The sequence below is a fragment of the Dipteris shenzhenensis genome, chromosome 24, assembly GCF_047967505.1.
Source record: "Dipteris shenzhenensis isolate YYH24624 ecotype China chromosome 24, Dip_SZ_1.0, whole genome shotgun sequence".
Classification (NCBI taxonomy): Eukaryota; Viridiplantae; Streptophyta; class Polypodiopsida; order Gleicheniales; family Dipteridaceae; genus Dipteris; species Dipteris shenzhenensis.
Window position 1 is genome coordinate 21,630,050 of NC_141619.1, and position 25,347 is coordinate 21,655,396.

General features: G+C 48.2%; 1 protein-coding gene across 1 annotated transcript in view; it reads right to left on the reverse strand.

Moving 5' to 3' along the window:
* LOC147886358 (uncharacterized) overlaps positions 1-25,347 on the reverse strand; it is a 176,163-nt gene that overhangs the window by 65,550 nt on the left and 85,266 nt on the right. Inside the window, exons 4-5 of the mRNA XM_087395630.1 lie at positions 25,043-25,150; positions 24,822-24,935 (exon numbers count right to left, since the gene is read on the reverse strand). Of these exons, the coding sequence (XP_087251756.1) occupies positions 24,822-24,935; positions 25,043-25,150 (222 nt within the window). The remainder of the gene's footprint in view (positions 1-24,821; positions 24,936-25,042; positions 25,151-25,347) is intronic.

Consider the following 25,347-nt stretch of genomic DNA (forward strand, 5'->3'; position numbering starts at 1 on the left):
AGATCCCACTCCTTCTCATAGGTTCTCATGATCTTTCCCATGATATAAGCGCACACACCATTAAATTTTTCATTCATCCCATTACATTGAGGGTAATACAGACTTGCATATCTGTGTTTAATCTTCAGCTTACCACATAATAAATCCATCAGTTCACTCCTGAAACCTGGACCTCTATCAGAAAGCAACTCCAGTGGTTCACCAAATCTACAACAGATATCCTCATACACAAATTTACATACAGATTTTGCATTGACAGCCCGTACTGCTCGTGCTTCAGCCCATCTCGTCAAATAATCCACAGCTGTCAGTATATAACAATTTCCCCTAGCTGTCATGGGTAGAGGACCGATGGTGTCTATTCCCCATTTCTTGAAAATATTATAAGCAAGCATGATATTTCTGAGTTCTAGATGTAAGATCCTCTTACTCATTTGCTGACACTGTAGGCATGACCTGCACCAATGTCTTATGTCTCTCTGGAGGGATGGCCACACATATCCTTCTGTAAGTATTTTTTTTAGCATGATTTTGAAAGAAAAATGTCCTCCACATACTCCCTCATGATTAGCTTGTAGGATATGAAAAACTTCCTTGTGCCAGGGAATTCTTCTGAGCACCAGATCAGCCCCTTTCATGTAAAGAACATCATCTATCAGACAATAATAAGTACAGCTTTTAATAAATCTGTATTTTCTTTGTTTCGGAACTTCTTCAGGCACTTTACCAGTTAACAAGAAGCTTTTCTCACAAGCTAATGTCTCCCTTCCTTTGTATAAGGGTTCCTGCACTCCTACTGCATCAACATAAGCTGCTGTAATTTCCTGCGCAGCATCATGTGCATTTACATTCTTACCTCTTTCAATTTGCTGGAGTGTCTAGGCATCCAATTGATTTAACAGTTTCTTCACCGCACTTATCCATCTCTTTAAATGAACATGCTTAACCTTCCAGACACCTAAAATTTGCTTCACAACCAACAGAGCATCTCCCTTAATCATGAGTCTCTTAATACCCAGACTAATGCATACTTTCAAACCTTCGAAGAGGGCTGCATATTCAGCTTCATTATTACTGTTGGCTTCAAGCTGAATTCCCATTTTCCGAATCTCCTTTCTTCCAAAATCATAAATGACAATTCCTCCTGTACTTTTATTTAAACTTTTTTTGTAAGATCCATCAAAGTGTAAAACAAATGCATCCTCTAGTACCTTTTCTTCATTCATGTCAGTGTTCTTCTCCACATCTTCAACTAAAATAGGTCCTTCCTTATAGGTGAGGAGATCAGCCAAGGAAGCTCTCGTAGAGTTCTCAACCAAGAAGGTAAAAGAGTACTCCTGTAACTCTACTATCCATTTAATCATGCTCCTGGAGATGTTTGTACTATTCAACATATGAGGCAGTAGTGAACATGAGGTGAGAACCACAAAAGGCATACAAGAGGCTAGCCAAGACCAATTCAGCCACTGTATACTTCCTTTCTACTTCACTCTTCACCCTACTGGCATAGTAGATTGGCCTCATATATCTGGAACCCTCTCCCTCTTGCAAAAGAATAGCACCAATAGCATCAGGTCCCACAGACGGATTCACATAAAAAGTCTTGGAATAATCTGGTGGCTTCACACTTGAAATATGAGTCAAGGATTCCTTAACTGCCTCAAACACCTCTTCACTCTCTATCGTCCATTTCAGAGGCTAAGATTTTACCACCTACTGAAGAGGATACAAAATCTGAGATAACATATGAAAAAATCTCGACAGATACTTCACCTTCTGGAGAAAGGTATGCAACTGCTTGGTATTCTCAGGAGAGGACAGCATAACTAAAGCTTTTACTTTACCTCGATCCGGCTCAATCCCATTCTCAAATACAATATGCCCCAATATTTTAATGCTGGTCCAAGCTAACTGAGTTTTCTTAGGATTTAATTGACCACCATTATTATCAATTTCATAGAATACCTGATCCAGCTTTCCACAGTGCTCCTTTCTTCCACTGTACACAGAGATGTCATCAATAAACACTTTACAAAATTTATCCAGGAAGGGTGATAAGATCAGATCTGAATTCTCCTGATAGTGCGAGGGGCCATTGGTAACTCGAAAAGGCATTTTCCTGTAACAAAAACAGCCCCAGGGGGTGATGAAAGTAGTCTTGATTTGATCTTCCTGGGCTATGGCTATCTGGAAGTACCCTGAATATCCGTCACACAAGCTGTACATTTCATGACCCGCCACTTTATCAAGAATATCATCCAGAAAAGGCAGAGGATAGTGGTTTCTCTTTGTCACTGCATTCAGAGGTTTGTAATCAACACAGACTCTCCATTTGTCTACACCTTTTGGCACTATGCCCACAGGACTTATCCAATCAGAGTGAACTACAGGATAAATTATTCCTGCCTTGAGAAGCTTATCCACCTTTTCCTTCAGCACATCTCTCTGTTCCGGGCTTAATCTCCTTATTTTCTGAAAAACAGGTTTGGCACCTTCCTTCAGCTCAATCCTCAGAGGCTTCCCTTTAAATCCCTTGATCTCCTCATAAGAAGTGATAAACAAATTGGGGTATTTCTGCAACATCTTCAAATATTCTTCTTTCTCCTCAGCATTGAGATCAAGATTCAATGATTGCTCAATCAACACCTGGGTTGATTCTTGAGAACATTTGGGCTGCATTAAATCCTCGATAACCTCAAACCTATCCACCTCTTCCTCACTGAACCCGGCTGCTCCCACAAAATCCACCTATGATTCCTCATCTACCAAATCCACCAATGCTATTGTTTCTTCATCACTTTCTGAAGTCACCGAACTCTCATCCTCACTGCTGGTTTCACTTCTCTCTTCCTCTTCACTTGCTGAATCTGAAACTTCAGCCCTGCTTACCATATCGAAATTTAATTTCTTCCCATTCGTATGTACAAAAAAGATTCCTTTCTGCCAATTCTGAATTGCACCTACCTTCCTCAACCACGGCCTTCCAAGAATCAAAGGATAGGCTCCCAACCCTGCAGGCATCACATGATAATCTACTCGACATGAAACACTTAATGCCTCAACCTCCAGACCAGGTACTATCCCTAAAGTCTTCACCTTGGAGTGGTTTGCCATTCTGATGCGATAACTAGAGGAGTGGGATATCTTCAATCCTAATCTTTCCACACAAGCCTGGGTAATCACACAAATCTGTGCACCTCCATCTATATAGGCCTCTCCAAAACCCTTTCCTTTATGCCAGGCTTCTACAACAGGTAAAAGATCCGGCAACTCTGAGACAGACATCAGCTTAATTGTACCTTTATGAGAGTTCTTCTTTGCTGGATTTACAGCCCGCCTCCATTCTTTTTTAAGCTTTGGGCATAGACCAATCATTTGAGCAAATGTAATGTCCGGTTTCCTCGCTGAAAGATCTTCCACCAAATCATAATCTCCCTGCTCCTTCCCCATGGGATAATCTGTAGTTCTGTACTTCCTTCTGGGCTTCCTGCTCTTCTTCCTTTGGTAGGTCATCATCTCCTCAAACTGCTTCCCCTTCTTTGCACTCAGACCAACCTCCTCTTCTCTATCTCTCTTCCCTAATGGCATGACATCTTTAACTTCCTCCAACTCCAACAAGCCAAATGTAACTGCCTTCCCTTTCCCTTTCTCTTCTGCAGTGGCTTTACAGATTCCAGAGGTTCTAGACTGACTTGCATCTTTTACTTCTACACTATGATCATTCTCCCTATTATTCAACCCTGTTGGCAATGGATAAACATCACCTCCAGCACGAGGAGGCTTATCACAGTGTGTGCTGTAATGTCCCAACTCTCCACAATTAAAGCACTGGACACAAGGTGCAAATGACCCTTGTCCTCGTCCAGCCTGCCACGGCCCTGAATTATTTGAAGAAGGCATGCTGCCTTTGCCATAACCACCCGATGATCTACCTCTTCCCCTACCGTTCATCAAATTCAAACTCAAACTCTTCATAAGCTCCGACATTTCATGAATTTCTTCTTTTATATTCTCCTCCTTCTTGACTTCAGGCTTCTGTATTTCTGGCTTTACATGAGAGAGAATTTCAGGCACATGCTGAACCATTGGCATCTCTTGCATCATTTGTGATAATCTTATCTGCTTCCTCTCCTTCTCTTTTGCTACCCTGAGAGCATCCTCATAAGTGAGCAGCTCTTTACATTCAATCTTTATCCTAATCTCCGGCTTCAGACCAGCAACAAACCTATCCTTTTTTATGACTTTGGGAGGAACTTCAAGTAATAAGGCCACCTACCATTTATTCCACAACACAGTGAACTTACCGACATACTCATCCACTAACTAAGTCAGATGTTGCTGCAATAAACATAGCTCTCTCTAAATGCCATCAGGATCTCTAACACACATAAACCTATCCAGGAAAGCTGTCCTCACCTTTGGATAAGTCGGGTTTCTGTGAGCACCCTGATCATCACGCATCCTTGCAGAGAAAGTCTGCAGCCAAGTTCTCGCTTCTCCCAACAGACAAAAGGATAGAATTTGAAGAAGGACTTCTGGAGCATTCCTGTCTTTAATAAGAGCTGTGAACTCCAAGCACTTTAAAAATCTCTCTGAGTCTTCATTGGGCAATCCGTGAAATCGAGGAAATTCATGAGCCATCTCTCCTCTTAACTGACTTATCTCAAACACACTTCCAACCAGAAATACCACCCAACCTCTTCTGGGAAGAAAGCAAAAATAATCACTCCACTGAAGAAAGCTTACCCTACATCTGACTGGCATTCTTCTTCCTAAGAGCAATCACTTTCAAAGTCTTCTGAACCTTAGCATGGAGACGTATCACCCGAAGTTCAACATCAAGGCATCTATCTCTCCTGTGTCCACACTCCCCACATAACTCACAATGAATCACTCTCATGCGAGGCTTTGTCTTCATAGTTTCAATCCCTAACCACACAGAAATTCAAGCAACATCCCCCAGCCAATTCTTCTGGGCCGTTTTGTCTTGAGTACCCAATCTCAATTCAAAACTCCTCCTGTCCCTAGCAGGATCGCCAAAAAAGATGATAAGAAAAAAAATGGGAAGACAACCAGGAGTTATGTACTTCACCACGTCAAATAGGTGAGACTTCATAGGGATCAGCTACAATGTGGGCTCGTAGATGATGAGCTTATGAACCAGGTTCCAGAGTAGATATCCAGAGCACACAAATAACAAGTCAATCTCCCACACAACCTGACTAGAACACTCACACAGGAACACACAGACTCTTTGAAAGAGGGGAAAGACTACACAGCCCGAAACAAACTGAACTTCCCCCAAAAAAACTCAGAAAACAGTCAGCCTCAAAAAACTATGAACCCACAGCCCACTGCTCAATGGCCAACAAGACCCCCAAGCATAACCTCTGTGTGCATTCTTCTGTAATCATTGCTTTGCTCACTCCCAGGTAGTTAGCATTTAACACTGCCCAACCATGAGTACACAACTTGAGGCAACGGCCAATAGCCTATGACCCTCGCGCCCACAAGCTGTCCAAAAGAAGAACTAGCGGGTACAATCATATGTAAACCTGCAGGTACGTTCACCGTACAAGCAGCTGTACAATCATACGTACGACAGCAAGTACTTACACCCCGTACAACCATGCACAGTAGTTCATACAACCTGCATTTAATGACGACCATCCTCCGTACAGCTCGTAGAAGACATCTTTAATGACCCGTACATGCCCGTACAGCCTGCAATCAAGGCACCATACTACCAGCCCGTACCAATCAGCAATTGAGGCCCGTACAAACTCGTATTGCAGCCCGTACAAGCCCACGCTTGAGATTCTCTACCAGCCCGTACGTAGAATTTAATGCCCGTCTGTACGTCGCCGTATCAACAGCATTAGCTAGCATTCAATTGCTCCTCCCGTACACGATCCCCTGCATCAGCTTGTACAAATCCCCTTTGCAGCCCGTACAAAGCCCGTACAGCTCTTTCCAGCTCTCAACCCACGCACATCACCCGATGCAAGGCTACCCTTAGGCATCTTCCATATGACTAGCATACACCCCCCGGTGCAGTGTTTCTCCATGCCTGAGTGCTCCTGAGCCCGCGATCCTCCTCCTGCAAGTTGTCACCTTCATCTACGTCTAGCTCGTCGACTAGAAGCATCCCTTCATCCATCACATAGCCACCTTTGCATGAGCAGGATGCCTTCCTAATTAGTCCAGCCACCTCAGCCTAATCTGCCACCTCATCAATGACATTTTACCACTCTCAAGACATTTCCCCCCAAATCACATTAAATGCACATTTTGGACCTTTAGTCACACAATTCCCACACACATTAAGAAAGGTCTGGGATATCATGATGTAAGGGTGCATATGGCGATGTCTCACCCTCCTCTCGTGCCACTCTGGCGAAGTGGGATGTGTCTGGCGGGAAGTAGCATATTGCTATGAAAAGGTCATGGGTGTCTATGCCAAGATCTTCTTGCAGGCCCCCCTTCTGTCCGTACGCCCGTATGGTGGCCATACGGTTTCCGGACGACCGTACAGTTCTGGGTCTTTTCCTCCGGTGCTCTTCCGTACAGTTCTCTATCTACTTTATCTTTCACTCTATATCCCCCGTACAGCTCTTTCTTGCTTTGCCATATTTCAATCATGGCTTCAGGTTCGGATGTGTGTACCTATGCTCGCAAAGAAAGACCTGCAGATACCAAGCGCCGTCTTTCTCAACCTGCATCACAAGATGATGAGCTTACTATGGAAGCTCAATATGTGTTTAATACACTTAAGGATGACTTTCAGTAGTCACGACAGGAATGGGGCAAACCAGTTCCAGAGGTCACATACAAATTGAAGTTGCCATCCCTCGTGAATCCTCTCAGGAAGCTATCTCAAACCGCGGTAATAATATTCTTTCCAGGAAGAATCCCAGCAGCCAGTGATGTTGCACAGTGGATCAAGTCCATCCTTGGAGGATGCTTTGTAGAGGGTGTCTATTTTGCATCTAGAGGCTTTTATGAGGTGCACTTATCAGATGCTTTGTGCAAGCAGAGGTTACTTGAGCTTTCTCCCCTCTTTTACGGGAAGTAGATGGTACATGCTATGCCTTGGTCACCAAATAAGGATTACCAAAGTCTTATATGACATCATTGTCATGTATGGGTTGAGGTTGTTAACTTCCCGGATTATATGCATGAAGAATTGCCTGGCCTGGCAACTTCTTTGGGACAGGTCATTTGTCCTCCCCGCCCCATGGGAAACTGTAACAGGTTATGCATCCTCTGGGACACTGATACACCCACCCCTCCTTCTATTGCAGTGGAAGTTGAGGGAGTCCAATTGGGGAAAAAGAATTTTGAATTGAAATGGGGTGTTTTTGCAGGAGCTTGCTTTGCCTGCCACAAGTTTGGGCATCTAGCCTTTGAATGCCCAATGGTTCTGCATCAACCCCCTCCTAATGCCTTGCCGCCCCAGACACGGGAAAAGAATGAGAATTTGCAAGTCAAGGCAGCAAATAGAAATGGACCAAAGAATGCCAAATCAATCAATCAGGTGCAATCACTTGCTGGAAAAGGAAAAGAAAAAGAAAAAGAAAAAGAGAAGATGAAGGAATCGTTGGGAACACATCGGGATGGTTTTCAACAGCCCAAGAAGGTGGTTGTATTGAAGCAACGCCCCTTTCAATCACGTCAATGGGATGCTTCCTCTCCCTCACCAGGACAGGCTTCCACTTCAGCTCCTGTCCTTCAAAATTGGGTGGGGGTTTTGAAGAAGGGCATCCCCATATGTGATTCTGAAGAAGGGGAGAATGCCATATCTTTCATGGATCATGAAGGCATGCAGCCCATGCAGGCTGAGGCTTTGCCTCTCTGATATCTTGTTTTACCCTTATACTTTTCTGTATATATCTCTTTCATGCATCACACACTCAAGTGCTTTACATACAATGTACAGAGCCTCTGCAATGTCTCAAAGTGGAGGCTTTTCTGGAATTATGTACGTAAAATGCAGCCAGATATTGTTTGTTTGCAAGAGCATAATCAACACTCTAAGGCTGGTCATCACGATTACTTTGGAGGCTATGATATTTATTATGCTGGTACTACTACCTACTCAGGTGTATGCATAATGGTTAGACATGAGTTGGAGCCTTAGTTAGCCTTCAATGACAGCAGTGGCAGATGGATGGTCATACAATGTAATGTCAATGGTGATATTCTTGAGTTTGCATCAGTCTATGCCTCCCAGACCTCTGCCGTGAGGGCTTCCTTATGGGATTCTTTAAGCAAATACCCATGGAGATCTAATGCATTTATCTGTGGAGATTTTAATAATTCCCCTCTGCCGAGAGACAACACCACTTCAAGATCTCATATGCTATCATTGGAAAGGCAGAAATGGGATAGCATGCTTCTTTCTGTGCAGGCTGAAGATTTATGGCTGCTTCTCCAAGAGTCAGTGCCTGGTTATACATTTCATCATAATGCATTTACTGCATACTGGGCAAGACTTGACAGATGGTATTTGTTTTATCCACAACAATATGCAGATTTTAGCCCTCATCTCTTCATAGATTTCTCATTGGGCTTGTCAGATCATGCCCCATTATGGATAAATCTGCAACTTGGTATGCCACTGGATGATTTGCCACCTCTTTCCCGTAGATTACTGCATGTTAATCAGGCTTATCTCCGACATCAATATTTCCAGCAAATAATCAGATCTGCAATTCATCCCTTGCCTTTGCATGCCCAGAAGGACATGGATTATGCTTGGGACAGTTTTGTCTCTCGTATACAGAATGTCATTAGGGAGTATGGAAACTGGTATATGACTAAATGGAGGAATGAGGTTAAATGGGCAAAAAGGACAGCACAACAATTGACTGAATATTCACATTTAAGGCCTCTCTCTGAATCAGAAAATGATTCCCTTTCACATGCTCGGAGAATCCGAGAAGAGGCCTACCACCACCAAAGGAATGCCTCGTGGAGTGAACTGTCCTAGCCACCTCTCATCTCCCGGGAAAAGCTGTCCGGTGCCTACGAGAATCCTCCAACATGCAAGGATGGCAGCATCAATCTCCGCTTGCCGAGCCTGGATCCCACATGCCGTACCTACTGCTGCTGCCAGCTCGCCTGGGCTCATCCTACTGTAGACGTCCCTCCAAACCCAGAACGAGCGTGCGGGCCCATGTGCCCAGAGTGCCCAAGGGATATGGGATCTCTCTCCAAGCTGACGGCCTGTATCATCTGTCACCTGGCTGCTCCAGATCAAGGGCTGTCTGTCTGTCTCCTCTCGGCAGCTAGGGGGAACCTGAGAAAGGCTGTGTCGCAGCTTCCTCCATACCGAGATGAGGCTACGGAGGAAAGGGGAACGGGGCTGAGTCAAAGGAGCTGAAGTGAAGATCCATCTAATGGAAGGCTGCCAAACACTCCCTCTCTGGGGAGTACACCCATTGAGACCATGCTATAGCAAGAGCTTCCACGTCTGTCCTCCTGGGGTCAGACCGCGAATGACTAGCTTGCCAAGAAGTGCCTGACTCTGCAGCTCTGGATCTATAAGGCCAAGGCCGCCCTCTGCTTGGGGAAGAATGACCGTCTGCCAGGCGACCCTAGCTCTGGTGGTGCCGGAACTGTCTGAACCTGACCATAGGAAGTTTCGCACCAATCTCCTCAGCTGGGCTACACAAGACCTCCAGAAAGCAAGCTTCCATCGTATGGAGGCTAGGACCGGCAAGAACTGCTGAGCCGGTGTGATGTCCAGGCCTACCTGGAATCCCAGGTAACGTGTCGTCTGTCCTCTAGGGATCCAGCGAAACCCCAAGAAAATACCCCACTGTGAGCTGGCTCCCGGATCTGTAAGAAAGCCAACTGACTTATGCCAGTGGATTTTCGCCCCAGCCGCAAGGCAAAAAATCTCTAGGGATAGTCTCACTCGCTCCAGTGACTCGACATCATCCTGCACATATAAAGATGTGTCGTCTGCATACTCGGAGTCCAACAACTCGCGGATAGGGAGACGCATCCCGCGAAGACCAGTGGTACGAGCTCGAAGGAAGTGTGTCATGGCCTCCGCAAAAAATAGGAAAAGATAAGGCGCTAATGGACAGCCCTGTCGCACCGAGCGCTCGAGTGTGAATCTCTCCCCCATCCTGCCGCTAATGATAACCCGACTAGAGGCCGATCTATAAAGGCTAGCAATACCTCTGATCCACTCGTCCAGGAAACCGAACCGAGCAAGTGTACCTTCCAAGAAGGACCAGTCTACCCTGTCGTACGCCTTCTCAAAGTCGAGAAGGAGTATGGCAAGGTGCTGGCCACTGTGCTGGGCCCATTCCGTCGCCTCTGAGAAAGTGAAGATGTTGTCCAAGATGCTGCGATCTTGGACAAAACCAGTCTGGGTGTCATGAATCAAGTCGTGTAATAGGGGGCGGATGCGACTGCTGATCATCTTGGCGAGGATTTTGTAGGCGGTCGGAAGGAGGGTGATTGGGCGCCACTGTCGGATCTCCTGGCGGTCCCCCCCTTTGGGGATGAGGCAAATCAGGCCTGTCGCAAGGCTCTCTGGCATCTGCCCACTGGAGAAGAGGTGTTGGAAGGTTGCGAGCAAGGGTCAGTGGATCTGCTCCCAAAAGGTGGTGAAAAAAGCTCTAAAGAGGCCATCCTCACCTGGGCATTTCTGCCCATCAATAGCACTCACCGCATCCTGCAACTCCGCAACAGTGAAAGGAGTGAGAAGGGTGTCGCTCATGTTGGGCTGCACGAGTCTCGGTATAGACCTCCACACCTCCTCTCTGCAAATGCGGCCACGAGGGTCTGTGGGCTCCTGCTGGAATAATGATCTATAAAAGTCTGTCCCCAAGTCCCGGACCTCATCTGGATCTGTCCTGACACTACCATCCTGCGTCCTAAGGGAACGGAGCTGCTCCCCTCTGACCTCTGTCCATGAGTCCTAAAGAACTCGCTGCACATCCTGTCGCCTTTCCTAGCCCAGAAGGACTTCGAAGCATGAAATGAAAACTCTGATCGACGCTGGGTAATCTCCTCTAGCATGGCTCGGGCCCGAACCTCCTGCTGTCTGAGCTCCTCAGAGCCAGGAGAGGACTGCTGCATCCTCTGAATCGAGGCGAGATCACGTCTGAGACCCCTCTCCCGTGCCCAACACCGCTGTCTGACCTGAATCGCCTCCTACTGGCAAATGCGGCTAGACTCAGCAAGCGCCTAAGCTACCTGTGCTGCCAAATCCCTGGTGGGGTCCCACTCCTGCTCCCAAAGGTCCACTAGCCTGCTGTGAACCGCTGCTCTGGTGTAGATGGAATCTGGGATCCGGCATGAGCGTGGAGGTGAGGACTGAGAGGCCGAGTCCAGGACTAGGATGACTGGGGCATGGTCTGAAAGTGTCGTCCCTGGAACCACTCCTGACTCTCCTCCTCTGCCAAGCGCCCAATCACTAACATAAAAACGGCCCAGCCGCTCCAGGAGTCTGCCTCCCTCCCTCCTGTAGCCCCAAGAGAAGTCCAGACTCCCAGGCCATCTGCGAAAGGATGGCTCCCTCCAGCTGTCCCGACCTCCCACTGCAAAGAGGAAGGAGTCCCAATCTGCCTGCTCTGCCTGAGCTATACCGAGGAACTCTGGGCCCTTTCCCTACTGATCCTCTAAGGTCTCAAGGTTGTTGAAGTCCCCTCCTACAATCCAAGAGTCCATCTCTGGCAACAGGTCTGTCAAGGATCTCCAAAAAACGGATCTACGTCTGAGATCAGTTGGTGCGTAGATATTGAGGATACCGATGCGGGATCCCTCAATATGCAGGCCCACCCAAAGCGCACGTCCTGGGATCAAAGTGCCAAAACCAAACACATGCTGAACTAGAGAAGCGTCGATGGAGGTGCAGACACCCCCGCTTCTCCCCTGCTCGCCAATCGAAGCTTCCCAGTAAGTGTAGGAGCGTCCTGTGAGGACCTTCCCACAAATACTGGTCTGTGATGCCGAAAGCTTGTGTTCCTATAGTAGGAGCACATCTACCTTTCCCACCAAGGCTGGCTGGAGCTCATGTCTGAGCACCATCTTCCTGGGGCCACGGGTGCCTAATGAGTGGAACCCGTTAACGTTCCAAGAGATAATGCGTAAACTCATGAGCAAGGAAGGTGGGCCACAAACAGCTGTCTGCTTGTGGTCGAGGTCGAAGTAGTCGGGGGATGTCCTGTGTGGAGGCGGAGGCGCTTCTGTGAAGGTTTCGAAGGGGATGTCGGATCATTGGACCCATCCTCTAAAACCTTCAGCAGAGGGGAAAGGCCCTTCTTCCCGTGGTGGTAAGCTCTCTCTAACCAGCTCGACGCCTCTGCCAGGGAGATGCCGTAGAAGCCCGCAACCTCTGAAGTCCTCCAGGGACGAAGCCCATCCGCATAGGCCCACTCCAGCGATGGCCTAATAATGACCAGGAGTCGGAAACGTTTGGCGCTGTGGCGCCAACGCAAACGAACATCACCCTCCTGCCACTGCTGCTGAAGAAGCTCCGCTGCTCTGCTACCAATCCAGTCCTGCACCTGCTCCTGGGTCTGGTCTCGTATCGTCTCCTAAACATTTTCATTCGTCCATTGCTCACTCCCTTCACTGGAGATAGTGAAGGAATAGCTAGGACCATCGTGCGGAGCCAGAATGGACACCTTACCCTCCGCCCCCTTGCGGAGGAAGAAGATGCTGATGTCTAGGCATGCGGGAAAGGAGCCAATACCCGCTGCATCCAAGTAGTCCCAAGGACCTGCTCGGTAGAACTCCAATGGAAGAGCTCTAGGAGCAGCCCTTGGGCTTGGGGATGAAGATGAGGAGTCTGAACCGGAGGGAGGGGAGCTAGCCACCTGTGGGGAAGAGCCTCTCCCCGTCGTCGGGCCCGGAGGGATGGACGAGGATGAGGTCTGTGCTGGCTTCGGGGCTGCAGGTGGTGCAGGTGGAGGAGGGGGGGGGGATTCCTTCTGTATCATGCTCGAGGAAGAGAGAGGCGCGGAAGCCACTGGTGCGGGAGGGGAACCTGGAGGGGGTGGGGGTCAGAGAATCGAGGAGGAGGGGGGATGGCGGGATGAGGGCTGAGAGGGAGGCTGGCTGACCTTCTCCTTACCCTTCTCCTTCCCCTTACCGGGCTGCTGATGGGTAGGGATCATCTGAGGGGGCTCTTGCTGTGGCTGGGAAGGTTTTTTGGAGCCTGCTTTGTTGCCCTTCCGTTTTCGTTTGACTTCCGTCCAGCCTTCCCCTTCGGGAGGGGATGTCGCTGACTGGAGCGGAGTATCCTGAACTGCCTGACTGGGGGTCTTTTGAGGTTCCGTACCCGTGAAGCGAGGACATGAGCGAGCCTGGTGCTCGAAGCCGTGGCATCTCAGACACTGGTTTGGGCGACCAGTGACCAGAATGCGGTGCGTCACCACACCTGTGTCTGTCTCTATCTCGAACTCCGAGGGGATGCTCTGCGGATCAAGGACTGCCACTTTGACACGTGGCACCCCTTGGGCTGCCACCGCATCAATGTAGGTGTCCTGCATAGGCCAACCAAAGTGCGCCCCCAGGTCCTTGATGATCGGGCGAAGCTCGGTTGCGAGACCTGGGAAGACAAGGGCAACTGGGTGTCGAGGAATACGAAAGCGGGCGTCGAAGTGCGCTACACTGAAGCCCCTGTACCAAGGGACCATGAGGATGATCTTCCCACCCACAGAGGTAGGGGATCGTCTGACCATGTCGCTCACAACCTGTGTTGAGGAGAGCTTAAGCCAGAAAATGCCACGTCCCATGAGTGCAACCTCCTCAATGTGACTGTCCTCGAGGTAGAGGGTGGACTGAACCAGTCCCTTATGTCTGCTCGTGAAGGGGAGTAGCCAATGACCCTCCCATAAACTGATGTCTGGGAGAAGTCTGTGGCGGCCTGCTTCACCAAGGAGACCTAGTGCTCTGTCAAAGTGATGCGATCGGCTGATGGAGGGGGGGGCTCCGTCTATGCCACCGGTTCCGGGCACGTAGCCGCCATATCGCTTGACTAACTACGAACTCCCAAGGTGGGGAAGGAAAGGAAGATGAAGGGGGAGGAATGGGAAGCGAAGCGCGAGCGGAGAGGGTAGGTGAAGTGAGGTGAGGTGAGGTGAGGTGAGGTGAGGTGAGGGGAGGTGAGGTGAGGTGAGGCGAGGGTAGGGTGAGGTGAGTGGAAAGGGAGGTGAGGTGAAGTGAGGTGAGGTGAAAAAAAAAAAAAAAAAGGTGAGGTGAGGGGAGGTGAGGTGAGGCGAGGATAGGGTGAGGTGAGTGGAAAGGACGTCGGGTGAGGTGAGTGGAGAGGGAGTGAGTTGGGCTGAGCGGCGAGGGTGGGGGCGAGGAGCGGGTGGGTGAGGCGGGTGGGTGGGGAAGCGAGGAGCAAAAGGGGGTGGGGAGCGTGGAGCAGGCGGGTGAGGCGGGTGGGTGGGGAGAGTGGAGCGGAAAGGGGGTGGGTAGCGTGGAGCGGAGCGGGTGAGCGGGAGGGTGGGGGCGTGGAGCGGAGAGGGTGGGGAGCGACGAGCGGAGGGGTTGTGAGGAGCGGGGGAGGGGAGCGTGGCGGAGAGGAGGAGGAGTGTGGAGGAGAGGGGGTGGCTGGCTGCGCGGCAGCAGCTAGCGGAAGGAGGGGGAGGGGCCACGCAGACGGCGAGGGGGAGGTAGACGGGGAGCGACGGGGAGGGAGGGAGCTCGCAAGAGCGTCGAAAGTGTTTTTGGAGGCCTATTACTTTGATGCCTGTAGTTTACAAACTCATTTCCAAAATGATTGTGTATAGGCTTCACGGGATACTAAATGCACGCCTTCATCTTCATCAGTATGGGTTTGTGCCGCGAAGACAAATCCATGACAATATCTCCAATGCATTGACTGCAATTGAATATGCTAAGTACTCGCATCAAGATGTGTTCATATTGCAGGTAGATATTGCTAAGGCATTTGACACTGTTCAATGGGACTTTATCTCTCAAATCATGACAAAGTTGGGCTTTGGTCCCAAGATAGCAAATGCTATTTATTGGCTTTATTCTGGCTCTACTTCTCAGTGCATTCTTGGGGGTCATCTATCTCGGTCATGGACATTGGCTAGATCAGTTAGACAGGGCTGCCCTCTTAGTGCTCTCTTCTATGCCATTGCGACCCATCCCCTCTTGATGTATCTTGATCATCTTACAAACACAGGACAGATGACTGGTCTTAAAATCCCTAAGGCTGCATCTTTTTTGGCACAAGCATATGCTGATGATTCCTTCTTTATGCCACAGAACTCTCCTTGGGAAGTTCACATGCTTATGACCACACTATCATTGTATGGATCAGCAGCGGGATTGCATGTTAATTTTGACAAATCTAAATTGCTCCCCATGAAACAATGTGACTAGCATTCTATCCTCTGGCCAGGTCAGGTAGTCCATTCCAAAGATGTCGTCAGGCATTTGGGATATCCTATAGGATGGCATATCACCAGGAAGCAACAGTTAAAATGGATCTTCCAAAGACCTCAACATAAACTGGAATATTCGAAAATCTCTACTTGGCCACTTCATGTCAGGCTCAGAATAGTACAGTCTATCGTAATGTCCTATGTTTAGTTCTTTTTGCCTTTGTTACATTGGTCCTCCAAAGATATTTCAGCCTTTATGTCTCAAGCTATGGAGCTGTTATGGAGGACAAAAACTGCTGTCAAAGCAAAAACTGCTGTCAAAGCATTGAGACTGATGAAGATGGAAATGGTGTGCTCTCCAAGGATGCATGGTGGACTGAATGTTCTCAATATAAGATATGATGTACTAGCAAGGAAGGTTACTATGCTCCATACTTTCTTCCGTCAACAACAGCCATGGACTTGTATCATAACATCCATGTGTGTCAACATGAGGACATCTGCTTATGGCCATTGGACTACTGATCCTTGGGAGGTTGTCATTGGGAGATTTGTAGGGAAGATACCTTGCTGTCCTTTCTCTACTGCTCTGATACTTGATTGGAAACAGGTACTTTCTAAGGTCAAATGGGCTCCCGATAATTGCTCGGGGACAAATTCAATGAGAAAAGAAAGTATTCATTGGAGTGCCATCTTTGACATTCCACTTGCTTTACAGGAACCAGTTCGGGCATATAATCTCATGAAATTGGGAATTAGATACATCAATGATGTGGTAGATGATCGGGGCTATGTATTATCTTTTCCTCAGGCCACTGCTTCCTATGCATTGGGAATGTATCATAGGTCGATATGGAAGAAAATTGCTGATTTGTTACATCCTTTTCTACCTGTTCCTCCTGTGGCTGGCACAGACAGGCTTATGGATTGGCAATTGCAACCCTCTGCCACATGCTCTCATCCTGTTCCTCTGCCTGTTTTGACCTCCATCAAAGCCTACAGGCTTCTTCAGCCAGCTCCATGGATTCAGCAATACGCTAATACTCTGTGGCATATCAGGAAGCCCCTCTCATGGTGGCGGAAGAATCTCCGCATCTTATGGAAGTGTAAAATGCCTTTGAAACAGAGACTTTTTCTTTGGAGATGCATGACGGGCACATTGTCAGTGGGAATCACACTTGCCAAATGTCACATTGCACCATCCACATGTTTACGATGTCAAGCTCCTTCAGAGACTGTCCCTCATTTGCTTTGGCACTACTCCGGTTCTAGGAACCTCCTTGGGAGAATTTCAAATCATCTTCGGCTCCGTTTCCCGAGTCACAGATTTGGGAAACATTTTTGGTTATTTGGCAGATTTATGCGGTCTTTGTCTCAATACTCACTATTTCTCTCATGGGTGAGATATTGGGCTCTTTGGACAATCTGGAGTGAGCATAATTGGGCATACATGGGTCGGCAGATTCATAGGTCATATGAATCTTTCCGAGCCTCATTGCGGCAATCCTTATATGATGCCTGCCATGAGGGTGATATACATGCTTCTTGCATAGAGCTTTTCTTTTTATGTTTCTGATCTCTGGGATACTCTCCATTTTGGAGACTTCTCATCTTGTAAATTTATGAGAATATAAATAACTGCACTGGATTTACAAAAAAAAAATTTCTATGCGTCGGATCCGGATCCACATTTTTTTTTGCCGAAAAAACAGTGCTAATTATATTACTTCGAAAACAAGATACAAGAGGTCAGCATTGCAGCTGACGAGCTGCGTTCACAAATCGGACGCAGCCCAAAAGGTAACAAAAAGTAGAGCTCTCTCTCACGGAGGGATCAGGCGAGTGTGAATGAACAGCCAGAGAGGTGGTGAGTAGCGCCACTGAAGGCCCTGCGAAGCCTGCTCGAAGAAGAGGCCCTGAGTGTCCCAAATCCGGAGGAAACGTCTCCGCTTCTCCCGACCGGCCCGGGAGTCCCCCTGTATCTGGTCCCACTGGCCTCTGAGGGTGTGTATAATCTCACTCCAGATGTCAGTCATGATCTGGGCGGTCGATAAGGAGGTGCCACCGAGGATCTGCGCGCAGCGCGAGGTCCAAATGTGACATCCTGCGATGCTGCTAATAATCTCCCAGACTGGCTGCCTCTCCTGAGCTCCTGTGCCAGCCTCTGCCAGGTGCGGCGGGATACTCTCTAGCGACCCCCACGTCCCCTGTGTGATAAGGAATGTGGGGTCCTGCTGACATGCCTCGAATAAGTGATGAAAACCAGGTGCGGTGCTGCACCAGCAGAACTCGCCCCAAGTGATCAATCCTAGCTCCGGTGCTGCGCGAGTAAGGATCCCGAAAGTCCACCTCCACACTTCCTGGGCGCGAGTGCAACTCCATAGGCAGTGTTTTGGTGACTCCTCGTCCGCATGACAGATCTGACAACGTCCGTCCTGGCCTATCTGCCGCAACCAACTCCCCACTGGAAGACCTTTGTGGGCAAGAAGCCACAGGAAGTAGGAGATCTTTCGCGGCCACCAGCTCTCCCACAAGGCCTTCCAGAAGGCCTGCAAAAAGAACCTGAAAATACCCTGTGCATACCAACTGGGCCGCTGGGTCGGAGGGCGGCTCTGCATCCTCCCGAGAACTCGCCTGCCCAATGTCGTGTTGTAGGCAAAGAAAGAGGTCGGCGCCTGACCTGTCACAATCTCTGGCCATCTCCACTCTCCTGGGTCCCAATCAAGCTCTGACAAGGCCCGCCCCTCCCAGAGCCAGAGTCGCCAAAGCTGCAGCTGATCTTGCTCTATGCTAGGATCGGTCCGCCAAACCTTCCCCACGAGGCCTACGACCCGAACCCTCTACCATGGGAGTAGGGGGTCGATGAGCACATCCTCTCTCCTGAGTCGTCCATCCCCCATAACCGCGAAGAAGGAAACAGAGGAGTCGTCCATCCGCCCTGCGACCACGGATCCGGATCCACATGAATCGGGAGTGTGCGTCCTTCCTCTCAATGGAGATGGCTCCAGCGAGGGAAGACCTGTACAATACTGCGACCCTGCCTGATCCTCGAACTCCTCCTATATCCCTCGTCTCATCCCTGAAGGCTGACTCCCATGTGTAGCCACTGACTGTCGGTAGTGGACGCTCTGGGCTATGGTGTGTCTTCGTGTAAAAGACTATGTCTCATCCTGTATAACACTTTGAGAAGTTCCCTAGGTCTGACCATAAGGTACGATTACAGTTCCAGATGATGCAAGCTAGGGTCTCGAAAACCTGAGTCTCATAGGCCCCGTCCCCCTAGGGGGTATGGGTGGGAGCCCAACAAGTGCCGGTCAACAACCTACCATCTCAGACCACGGCCCATTTTTCCTCCTTGCGGGCAACATCCCGCTACTGTAGAAGCTTTCATCGCTCCTCAATCTGTAGTGGTGTCAAATCCTCGTCCATGGACAGGGTAGGATGCTCTCGTAGAGTTATGCAACATAACCATTAATGACAACAAATTGTGTAAATCTTGTATTAGAGAACGAAGTGCAATGGAAAATATCTCAATTGTTCCAAATCTTTCTGTTATTTCCCATTGATTGGAATCATGACTTGACAAAAGCCAAAAACTGTCCCTGTACTAGCTTCTAGGAGACACCATAAACTAAATTCTCATAAAAATCACGCGCATCGACAACAAATTACAATATTGTCAGTACATGAGGACACCCATTGTGCTTGGTACAATAAGCGGATAGGCGAGGATTTTTAAAGAAATAGCCTGGTGTCGCCAGTCGAGCATGTGAATCTCTGAAGCGAATGACTAGGGGCTGCTCTCGGTTGGGATCTCTCCCAACACGCTGTGTGGACAAAAATGTAAATATGTTTTTTACTTGTTGCATGTTGCAGTGTAGGTGCATAGCTATGTATATAGCTAGTTGGTGGTGGTATTGAGCTTTAGGCTCTCCTAAAAGGACTCTACACTGATGTACAGATGGTAGAGGCTTTTACAGGAACTCTGGGAAATGATGAGATGTGAGTATGGGAGCACCGAGCTTTCCAGAGGTTTTGGTATCCAATGTGTGTGGGAATTGTGTGACTAGAAGTCCAAAATGTGCATTTAATGTGATTTGGGGGAAATGTCTTGAGAGTGGTAAAATGTCACTGATGAGGTGGCTGGACTAATTGGGAAGGCATCCTGCTCATGCAAAGGTGGCTACGTGATGGATGAAGGGATGTTTCTCGACAACGAGCTGGCATGCTACGTGAAAGGAGGCTACTATATGATACGAGCTGGAGAGCTCTAGAAGGGAGGCTTGCTGAAAGGGGACGATACGTTGGCAGGGAGGGAGCGTCGCAGAAAAAGCTGGAGAGCTTTAGAAGAAGGATTCGGAGAGCAAGCTTTGAGGAAAGGCGTGTGCTCCATGAGGAGAAGAGGAGCTGTGAGGCAGTAGTGATCACGAAAAGCAGGTGGCAGAAGCATCGGGTGCTAGGGGACGCAGCTGTGGCGTCACAACTGCAGGCCTGGAGGTCCATCGAGGGGATAGTAGCTTGGTGGGAGCTCGAGTTCGTAGGACAAACGGCTGGGGCATTGGTCGTGAGATTTTGGCCGAGAGTGGCGCTGCTACTATGCAGTTCATGGAATATATCCGGTGTTTTTCTTCAGGCCAATATAGTGTGACGAAAACGTGAAAAATGGTTGCAGCTAGGCATCATCCGTCTTGCTATCAGGTACCCTTGCGACGAGCGAAAACTGTTTGGAAGGAATAATCAGTCATCGCAGTGCGCATCACTCAGTCTTGTGGTCTTCTTTGCTCCAATCTACCGTGATGTGAATTGGAGCACTTCTGCAACGAGGCGCTTATCGAGAAAGACGTGCACGCCTTCGGCCATAATGCTTTTGTCTTTTTCATTGAACGACCAGAGCATTGCTTCTGCAGCTGATGGATTCCACGCCGTGCATTCTTTTGCAAGAAGGTCTAAGTGATAGCCGGCTTAAGGTGATGGGCGAGGGAGGGCGATGGACCTTGGTTGCTTTGTGTGCAGAGGAGGCTGACGGGTGAAGTAGAGGTGGGCATGCTTGTTGGGGGGATCACGACTGCAAGCAAGAGGCGGGGGACACAAAAAGAGAAGGGGCGGCGATCGCGACAGAGGAGGATAGGAGTAGCAGAGGTCGAAGAGCTTGGGGGAGCACGCTCAGAGGGAGGGAGAATAAGCTAGCTGGCTGGTGTTGCTCTACAGCAGCAGGGCATGGAGCATGAGCAGTAGCACGGAGCTGCTGCCTTCCAGTACTTAGCGTGAGGAACAGCGAGCGTGAGACAGAGAGCTGGAGGCGCATATCGACAACACGAAAAGCGGCTGGGGTGTGCGCTCGAAGATGGGAGCAAGCTAGAAGACCAGAAGGTCGGGGGTTGCTTTGGATGAAAGCCGAGTTGAGGAGGTGTGAGAGCTCGCTGGCGGGAATCTAAGGAAGGAGGAACCATGAAAGAGACGCTCGCAATAGATGGGAGGTTGTGTGAGCAAAAAGCTTTGATTGCATGAAGGTCATCGCATGTGATAACAAAGAGAACCTTGCGAAGAAGGAGACGCCGCATAGGTGACTGTTTACATGACGGGTGAGGGAGTTCAACTACAGGAGTACAGAGAAGATGGACTCCAGGTGCTTCAAGTTGACAAACCACGTGCCAAAGTGAGCAACTGGGTGAAGCAGTGAGGAAATGGCTGGCTCCTTGCAACAAAGCAGGATTGTTGTAGTTGCTTTTGAAGGAACAAGAGTTAAGTTGCTGTATATGTCTAGCTTTGGGTTGTGGGTTGGAGGCATTTGAAGCTGAATGTTTTCTGAGATATTGAAGGAAGAAGTCCACTAGTCTTGAACTGCGTAGTCCACTGGGTTTTTTAAGTTGTTTGGCTTCCGAGAAAATGTATCCAAGTGTGAGTTGTCTCAGGAAGACTATAGAGAAAAGAATGTTGAATGGATGCCTTTTGCCTTGTGATTGTGTTGTTCGGGTGTTTTAAACGTGGATGAGGGTGGCTGTGAAGGCGGGTTAGGCTCTACTACTTTTGTCCATCCAACGCCATGCTCCCTCTATGCCATGGTTGGGGACCCCCATGATGGTGGTCACAAAGGTGATCGCCTCCTCCATGGGCGTCGTAGTGGTGCTGGTGCTGATCCCTCGTATCCGGATGTTGAGGGCCTTCGAAGCCCTCTGCTGCTGCTCCTATATGGCGGCTGAAACGGTTGCCTTTGCGGACTCCCGTTTCACCACGTCCACCCATCTAGTCGTCTCTGCTATAGCCGACTATATCATGGTTATCTGTGCCTCCATCTCTGTTACTGGGGTCCCTCCAGGCGTTGCTCTGAGGGTCTAGAGCTCCTCTCGAAGCTGTGTGATGTCGTGTCTGAGCCGCTGGATAAGGGTGCCCTGCTCGTGTATAATGCGGGCCTGCTCCTGGGTGTATCAGGCGTGCTCATGAGTGTAATGTGTCAGCTCTGCCTGACGGGCCCGGATGTTGTGCATCTCAGCCAATAGGGAGTCCCAAGCATCTGGTGGGGGCCTAAGATGTCCTGGTCCAGATGGGAACTGGATCTCGAGAGGGGTTGGAATGAAGGTGGGGTGCTGAGGTTGTACTAAGGATGGGGACAGCATGATTTGGGCGGGGGAGTGGTATGTAGGAGTAGCGAGGCCAGACGAGGTGATGAACGGTGGTTGACTGAGAGGTAGAGGTGATATGAGGGGAAAGTACTGTGGAGCTGTGGCCGGTGGGGCCAGTGGTGATGCTACTGGAGAGGAGACATGTGATGATGATGCAGGAGAGGGGGAGGAGAGAGGTAGTGTAGATGATGAGGCGGATGATGTTGGTGAAATAGTGGTGGTAACCATAGAGGTCGAGGATGTGGTGAGCGGCATGGGCTTTGCGTTTGTTGGAGGATTACCAAAAGGCGAGCGACAAAAAGCGAGTGAGCCAAAAAAAGCAAGCAATAAAAAACAATAAAAGATTTATAAATCCCCCATTTCAGTAGCAAAAAATAATAACTTATTCAAAAGTCCATATTTTTCCTCAATGCTAGAAGGTAAAATATGCATATAACTTTCTGAGCCGCTAACACTAATTTCACATCATCCATGAGATAGTTTGTATGTTCAATTTTCAATTCATTGTTTGTATTAAAGACAAACCCTACAGTAACTGCAATCAAGTTCTCTCTTTCCACTAGAGTAATTGAGATCATCAATGCAACCTTCCACACAGGTGGGGTGTTTCCAAGGACTCCTTGCATGGATTAGTCTAGATTACATGCATATGTAAATGCTTAGCTTTTTTAACTCTGTTCACTCTTGGAATGAAACCCATGTTTCTTTGTTACTGGAAAAATATCCTTCCCTAATGATTTATTCTTAGCTCCCACTAATCTAACCAATGCAACAAATTAACCACAAACTCATATTTTGGTGCATTAAATATTACTAGATGGTGCACAAAGACATGACAATCATCTAAAGTACGCCTTGCCATTTGATTTGATATGTAACATGACCCTGTTTGGACTTGTAAATCAAACGATACAAGGATGTGAAAATGCCCTCTTTTGGGCCAAAACAGGGATAACGCGCTCCCTGTTTAGGCCTAAAAGAGGGCATTTTCACATCCCTGTATTTTTGCAAGATGTCAACATATGATTTTTTTGGCCCAAAAGATCAGTTTTTAACATCCCTACATATTTTTATTGTCAAATATAAATGGCATAATGTTACATATCAAATCAAATGACAAGGCATGATTTAGATCAATTTCATGCCTTTTTGCACCATCTAAAAAAATTGTGTGCATCAGAGTATGAATTTTATGAGATTCTGTCCAATTTTTTGCACCAAGTTTAAAGCAAGGTTTCCCATAATGGGGAGCGAGAGGACACTGTCTATTTTGGCAAAAAAAAACTAAAATTTAACATCCTCTACCTTTTAAATTGCACTCTGGGGATCACTCTTCATAAACCCATAAAGCATGTGCAAGCAAGCATGTATTAAAAATTACCCCTATTCTTGCAATTTACATTTTGTCATGTAAATGGTTGAACCCATGTATGTGTTTAAACTTTACATTTTAAAATATCTACATATATAAATTACATTAAGTTGCTATTTTATAAATCCCCTCATGCACACAAACAACATGTAAGTCCCCCCACTAAAAAATACCCCTCAATGCACAAAAGTGGTATGTTACATGTTTATGAGTGACCCCTTAGGATAATTGCCAAACCCAAATGGGGTCATGTTACAATAGTCCTTAACTTTAGACTACTCAATTTCAAGAAATGTGACACATAATCACTCTTTTGAATACTTTATACTTCAAGCAATTATTTTATAAAAAACTGAGATTCTTTCTTTGCATGCTTGATTTTCCAATCACTTCAACTAATTGTCGCTCGCTTTTTCTCGCTCGCTCTATTGACTGCCTCCGTTTGTCGAAGTCCTCCAGACAAAGTTGCTTTTGTGTTTTCCCCTTGTCACAATTTCCCTTCCCCATCTCCACGCGTATGTAAATGTGGACCGAAGGGTCTCCCGCCTAGTCTCCTGTCCTCATCCCCCTGTTCCCTTTATTATGGGGGAGGCAGCAGCGGGCAAAGAAGGGATTGCAGGAGGTCGTAGCTGCAAGCGGGGGGCCAAAAAAAAAAAGGGGGGGACAGAGGAGTAATGAAGGGGTGGCGAGGTAGCAGCGCGGGTGGCAGGGGGGTAGCAGAGGGTGGCGAGGGAGCAGCAAGGGTGGCAGAGGGGTAGCGGGGGTGTGGCGAAGGGGTAGCAAAGGGGTCTTGAGGGAGCACCGAGGGTGGCGGAGGAGTAGCAGGGGGGCTGAGCGAGGGTGGCGGAGGGGTAGCGGGGGCTGAGCAGGGGGGTAGCGGAGGGTGGCAGAGGGCTGAGCGGGGGGGTAGCTGAGGGTAGCAGAGGGCTGAGCGGGGGGGCTGAGCGAGGGTGGCGGAGGGGTAGCGGAGGACTGAGCAGGGGGGTAGCGGGGGAGCAGCAGGGGGGTAGCGGAGGGCTGAGCGGCGGGGTGGTGGAGGGGTAGCAGAGGGCTGAGCGGAGAGAGAGAGAGAGAGAGAGAGAGAGAGAGAGAAGAAAGAAAAAGAAGCTGCTGTTATGGCTGCCATGTGAGCAGAAAGATAGGCTACCAAAAGAGAGCGCTGAAAGGTTCGTGAAGGGCTGCAGATGGGGCCTAGATAGCAGACAGAGAGGCCACCAATGGGGCTGCAAACGGAACATCATCGATTTTCTATAAAGTACACATTTCTGAACATCATTGTCCGTTAAAATTGATCATTCATCTTCTGTAAATTACATATTTCTGAAAATAAATACAAAATTTCAAAACCATTCCTTGCAAAATGATGGGTACACTTTAGCATAAAAATTCATAGACAAGAAACAATGGCATGCAAGGAGAACTATTCAGACACCTCATTTCATGCAAAAGGAAGGCAACCTGCTCCATCTTTGATTGGATCTTTGCACAATTTGTAGGCAGCGTTTGGGTTCGAAAAATGTCATGATTCAAGATATTCAAAGTTGTTCGACCAATTTGATGTTCAATGAGAGTCTGCAATACATGAAATTACTACCGATGTACACTAAGCCTTCTGCCAGTCACAAACATCAGTTTCACATAATATATAAACATGCTGGAGCGACATGTTCACCGCATGCCTGATGAAAATTTTGAAAGAAAGAAAAAATGAAGAATGTGGAAACGGTATTCAGGCGCAATGCAAAACTTTTCCTGCCTTCTTCTCGTAAAACTCTTGCAAGGGCACCCTGCAACAGATGTTTTCGTAGTCTTATAAGTATTGTGCACTTCAGTAATATCTCACCTATTAGTAGAGCATAAAAGAGAGCAATAATAGTATATCTCCATTGCATGTATTTTCAATGCTACTTGGAACCTCACCTCAAAAACCAACTTTTCCAAGGAAGTTGCATATATGGTCAACAATACCTATGTTATTTAATAA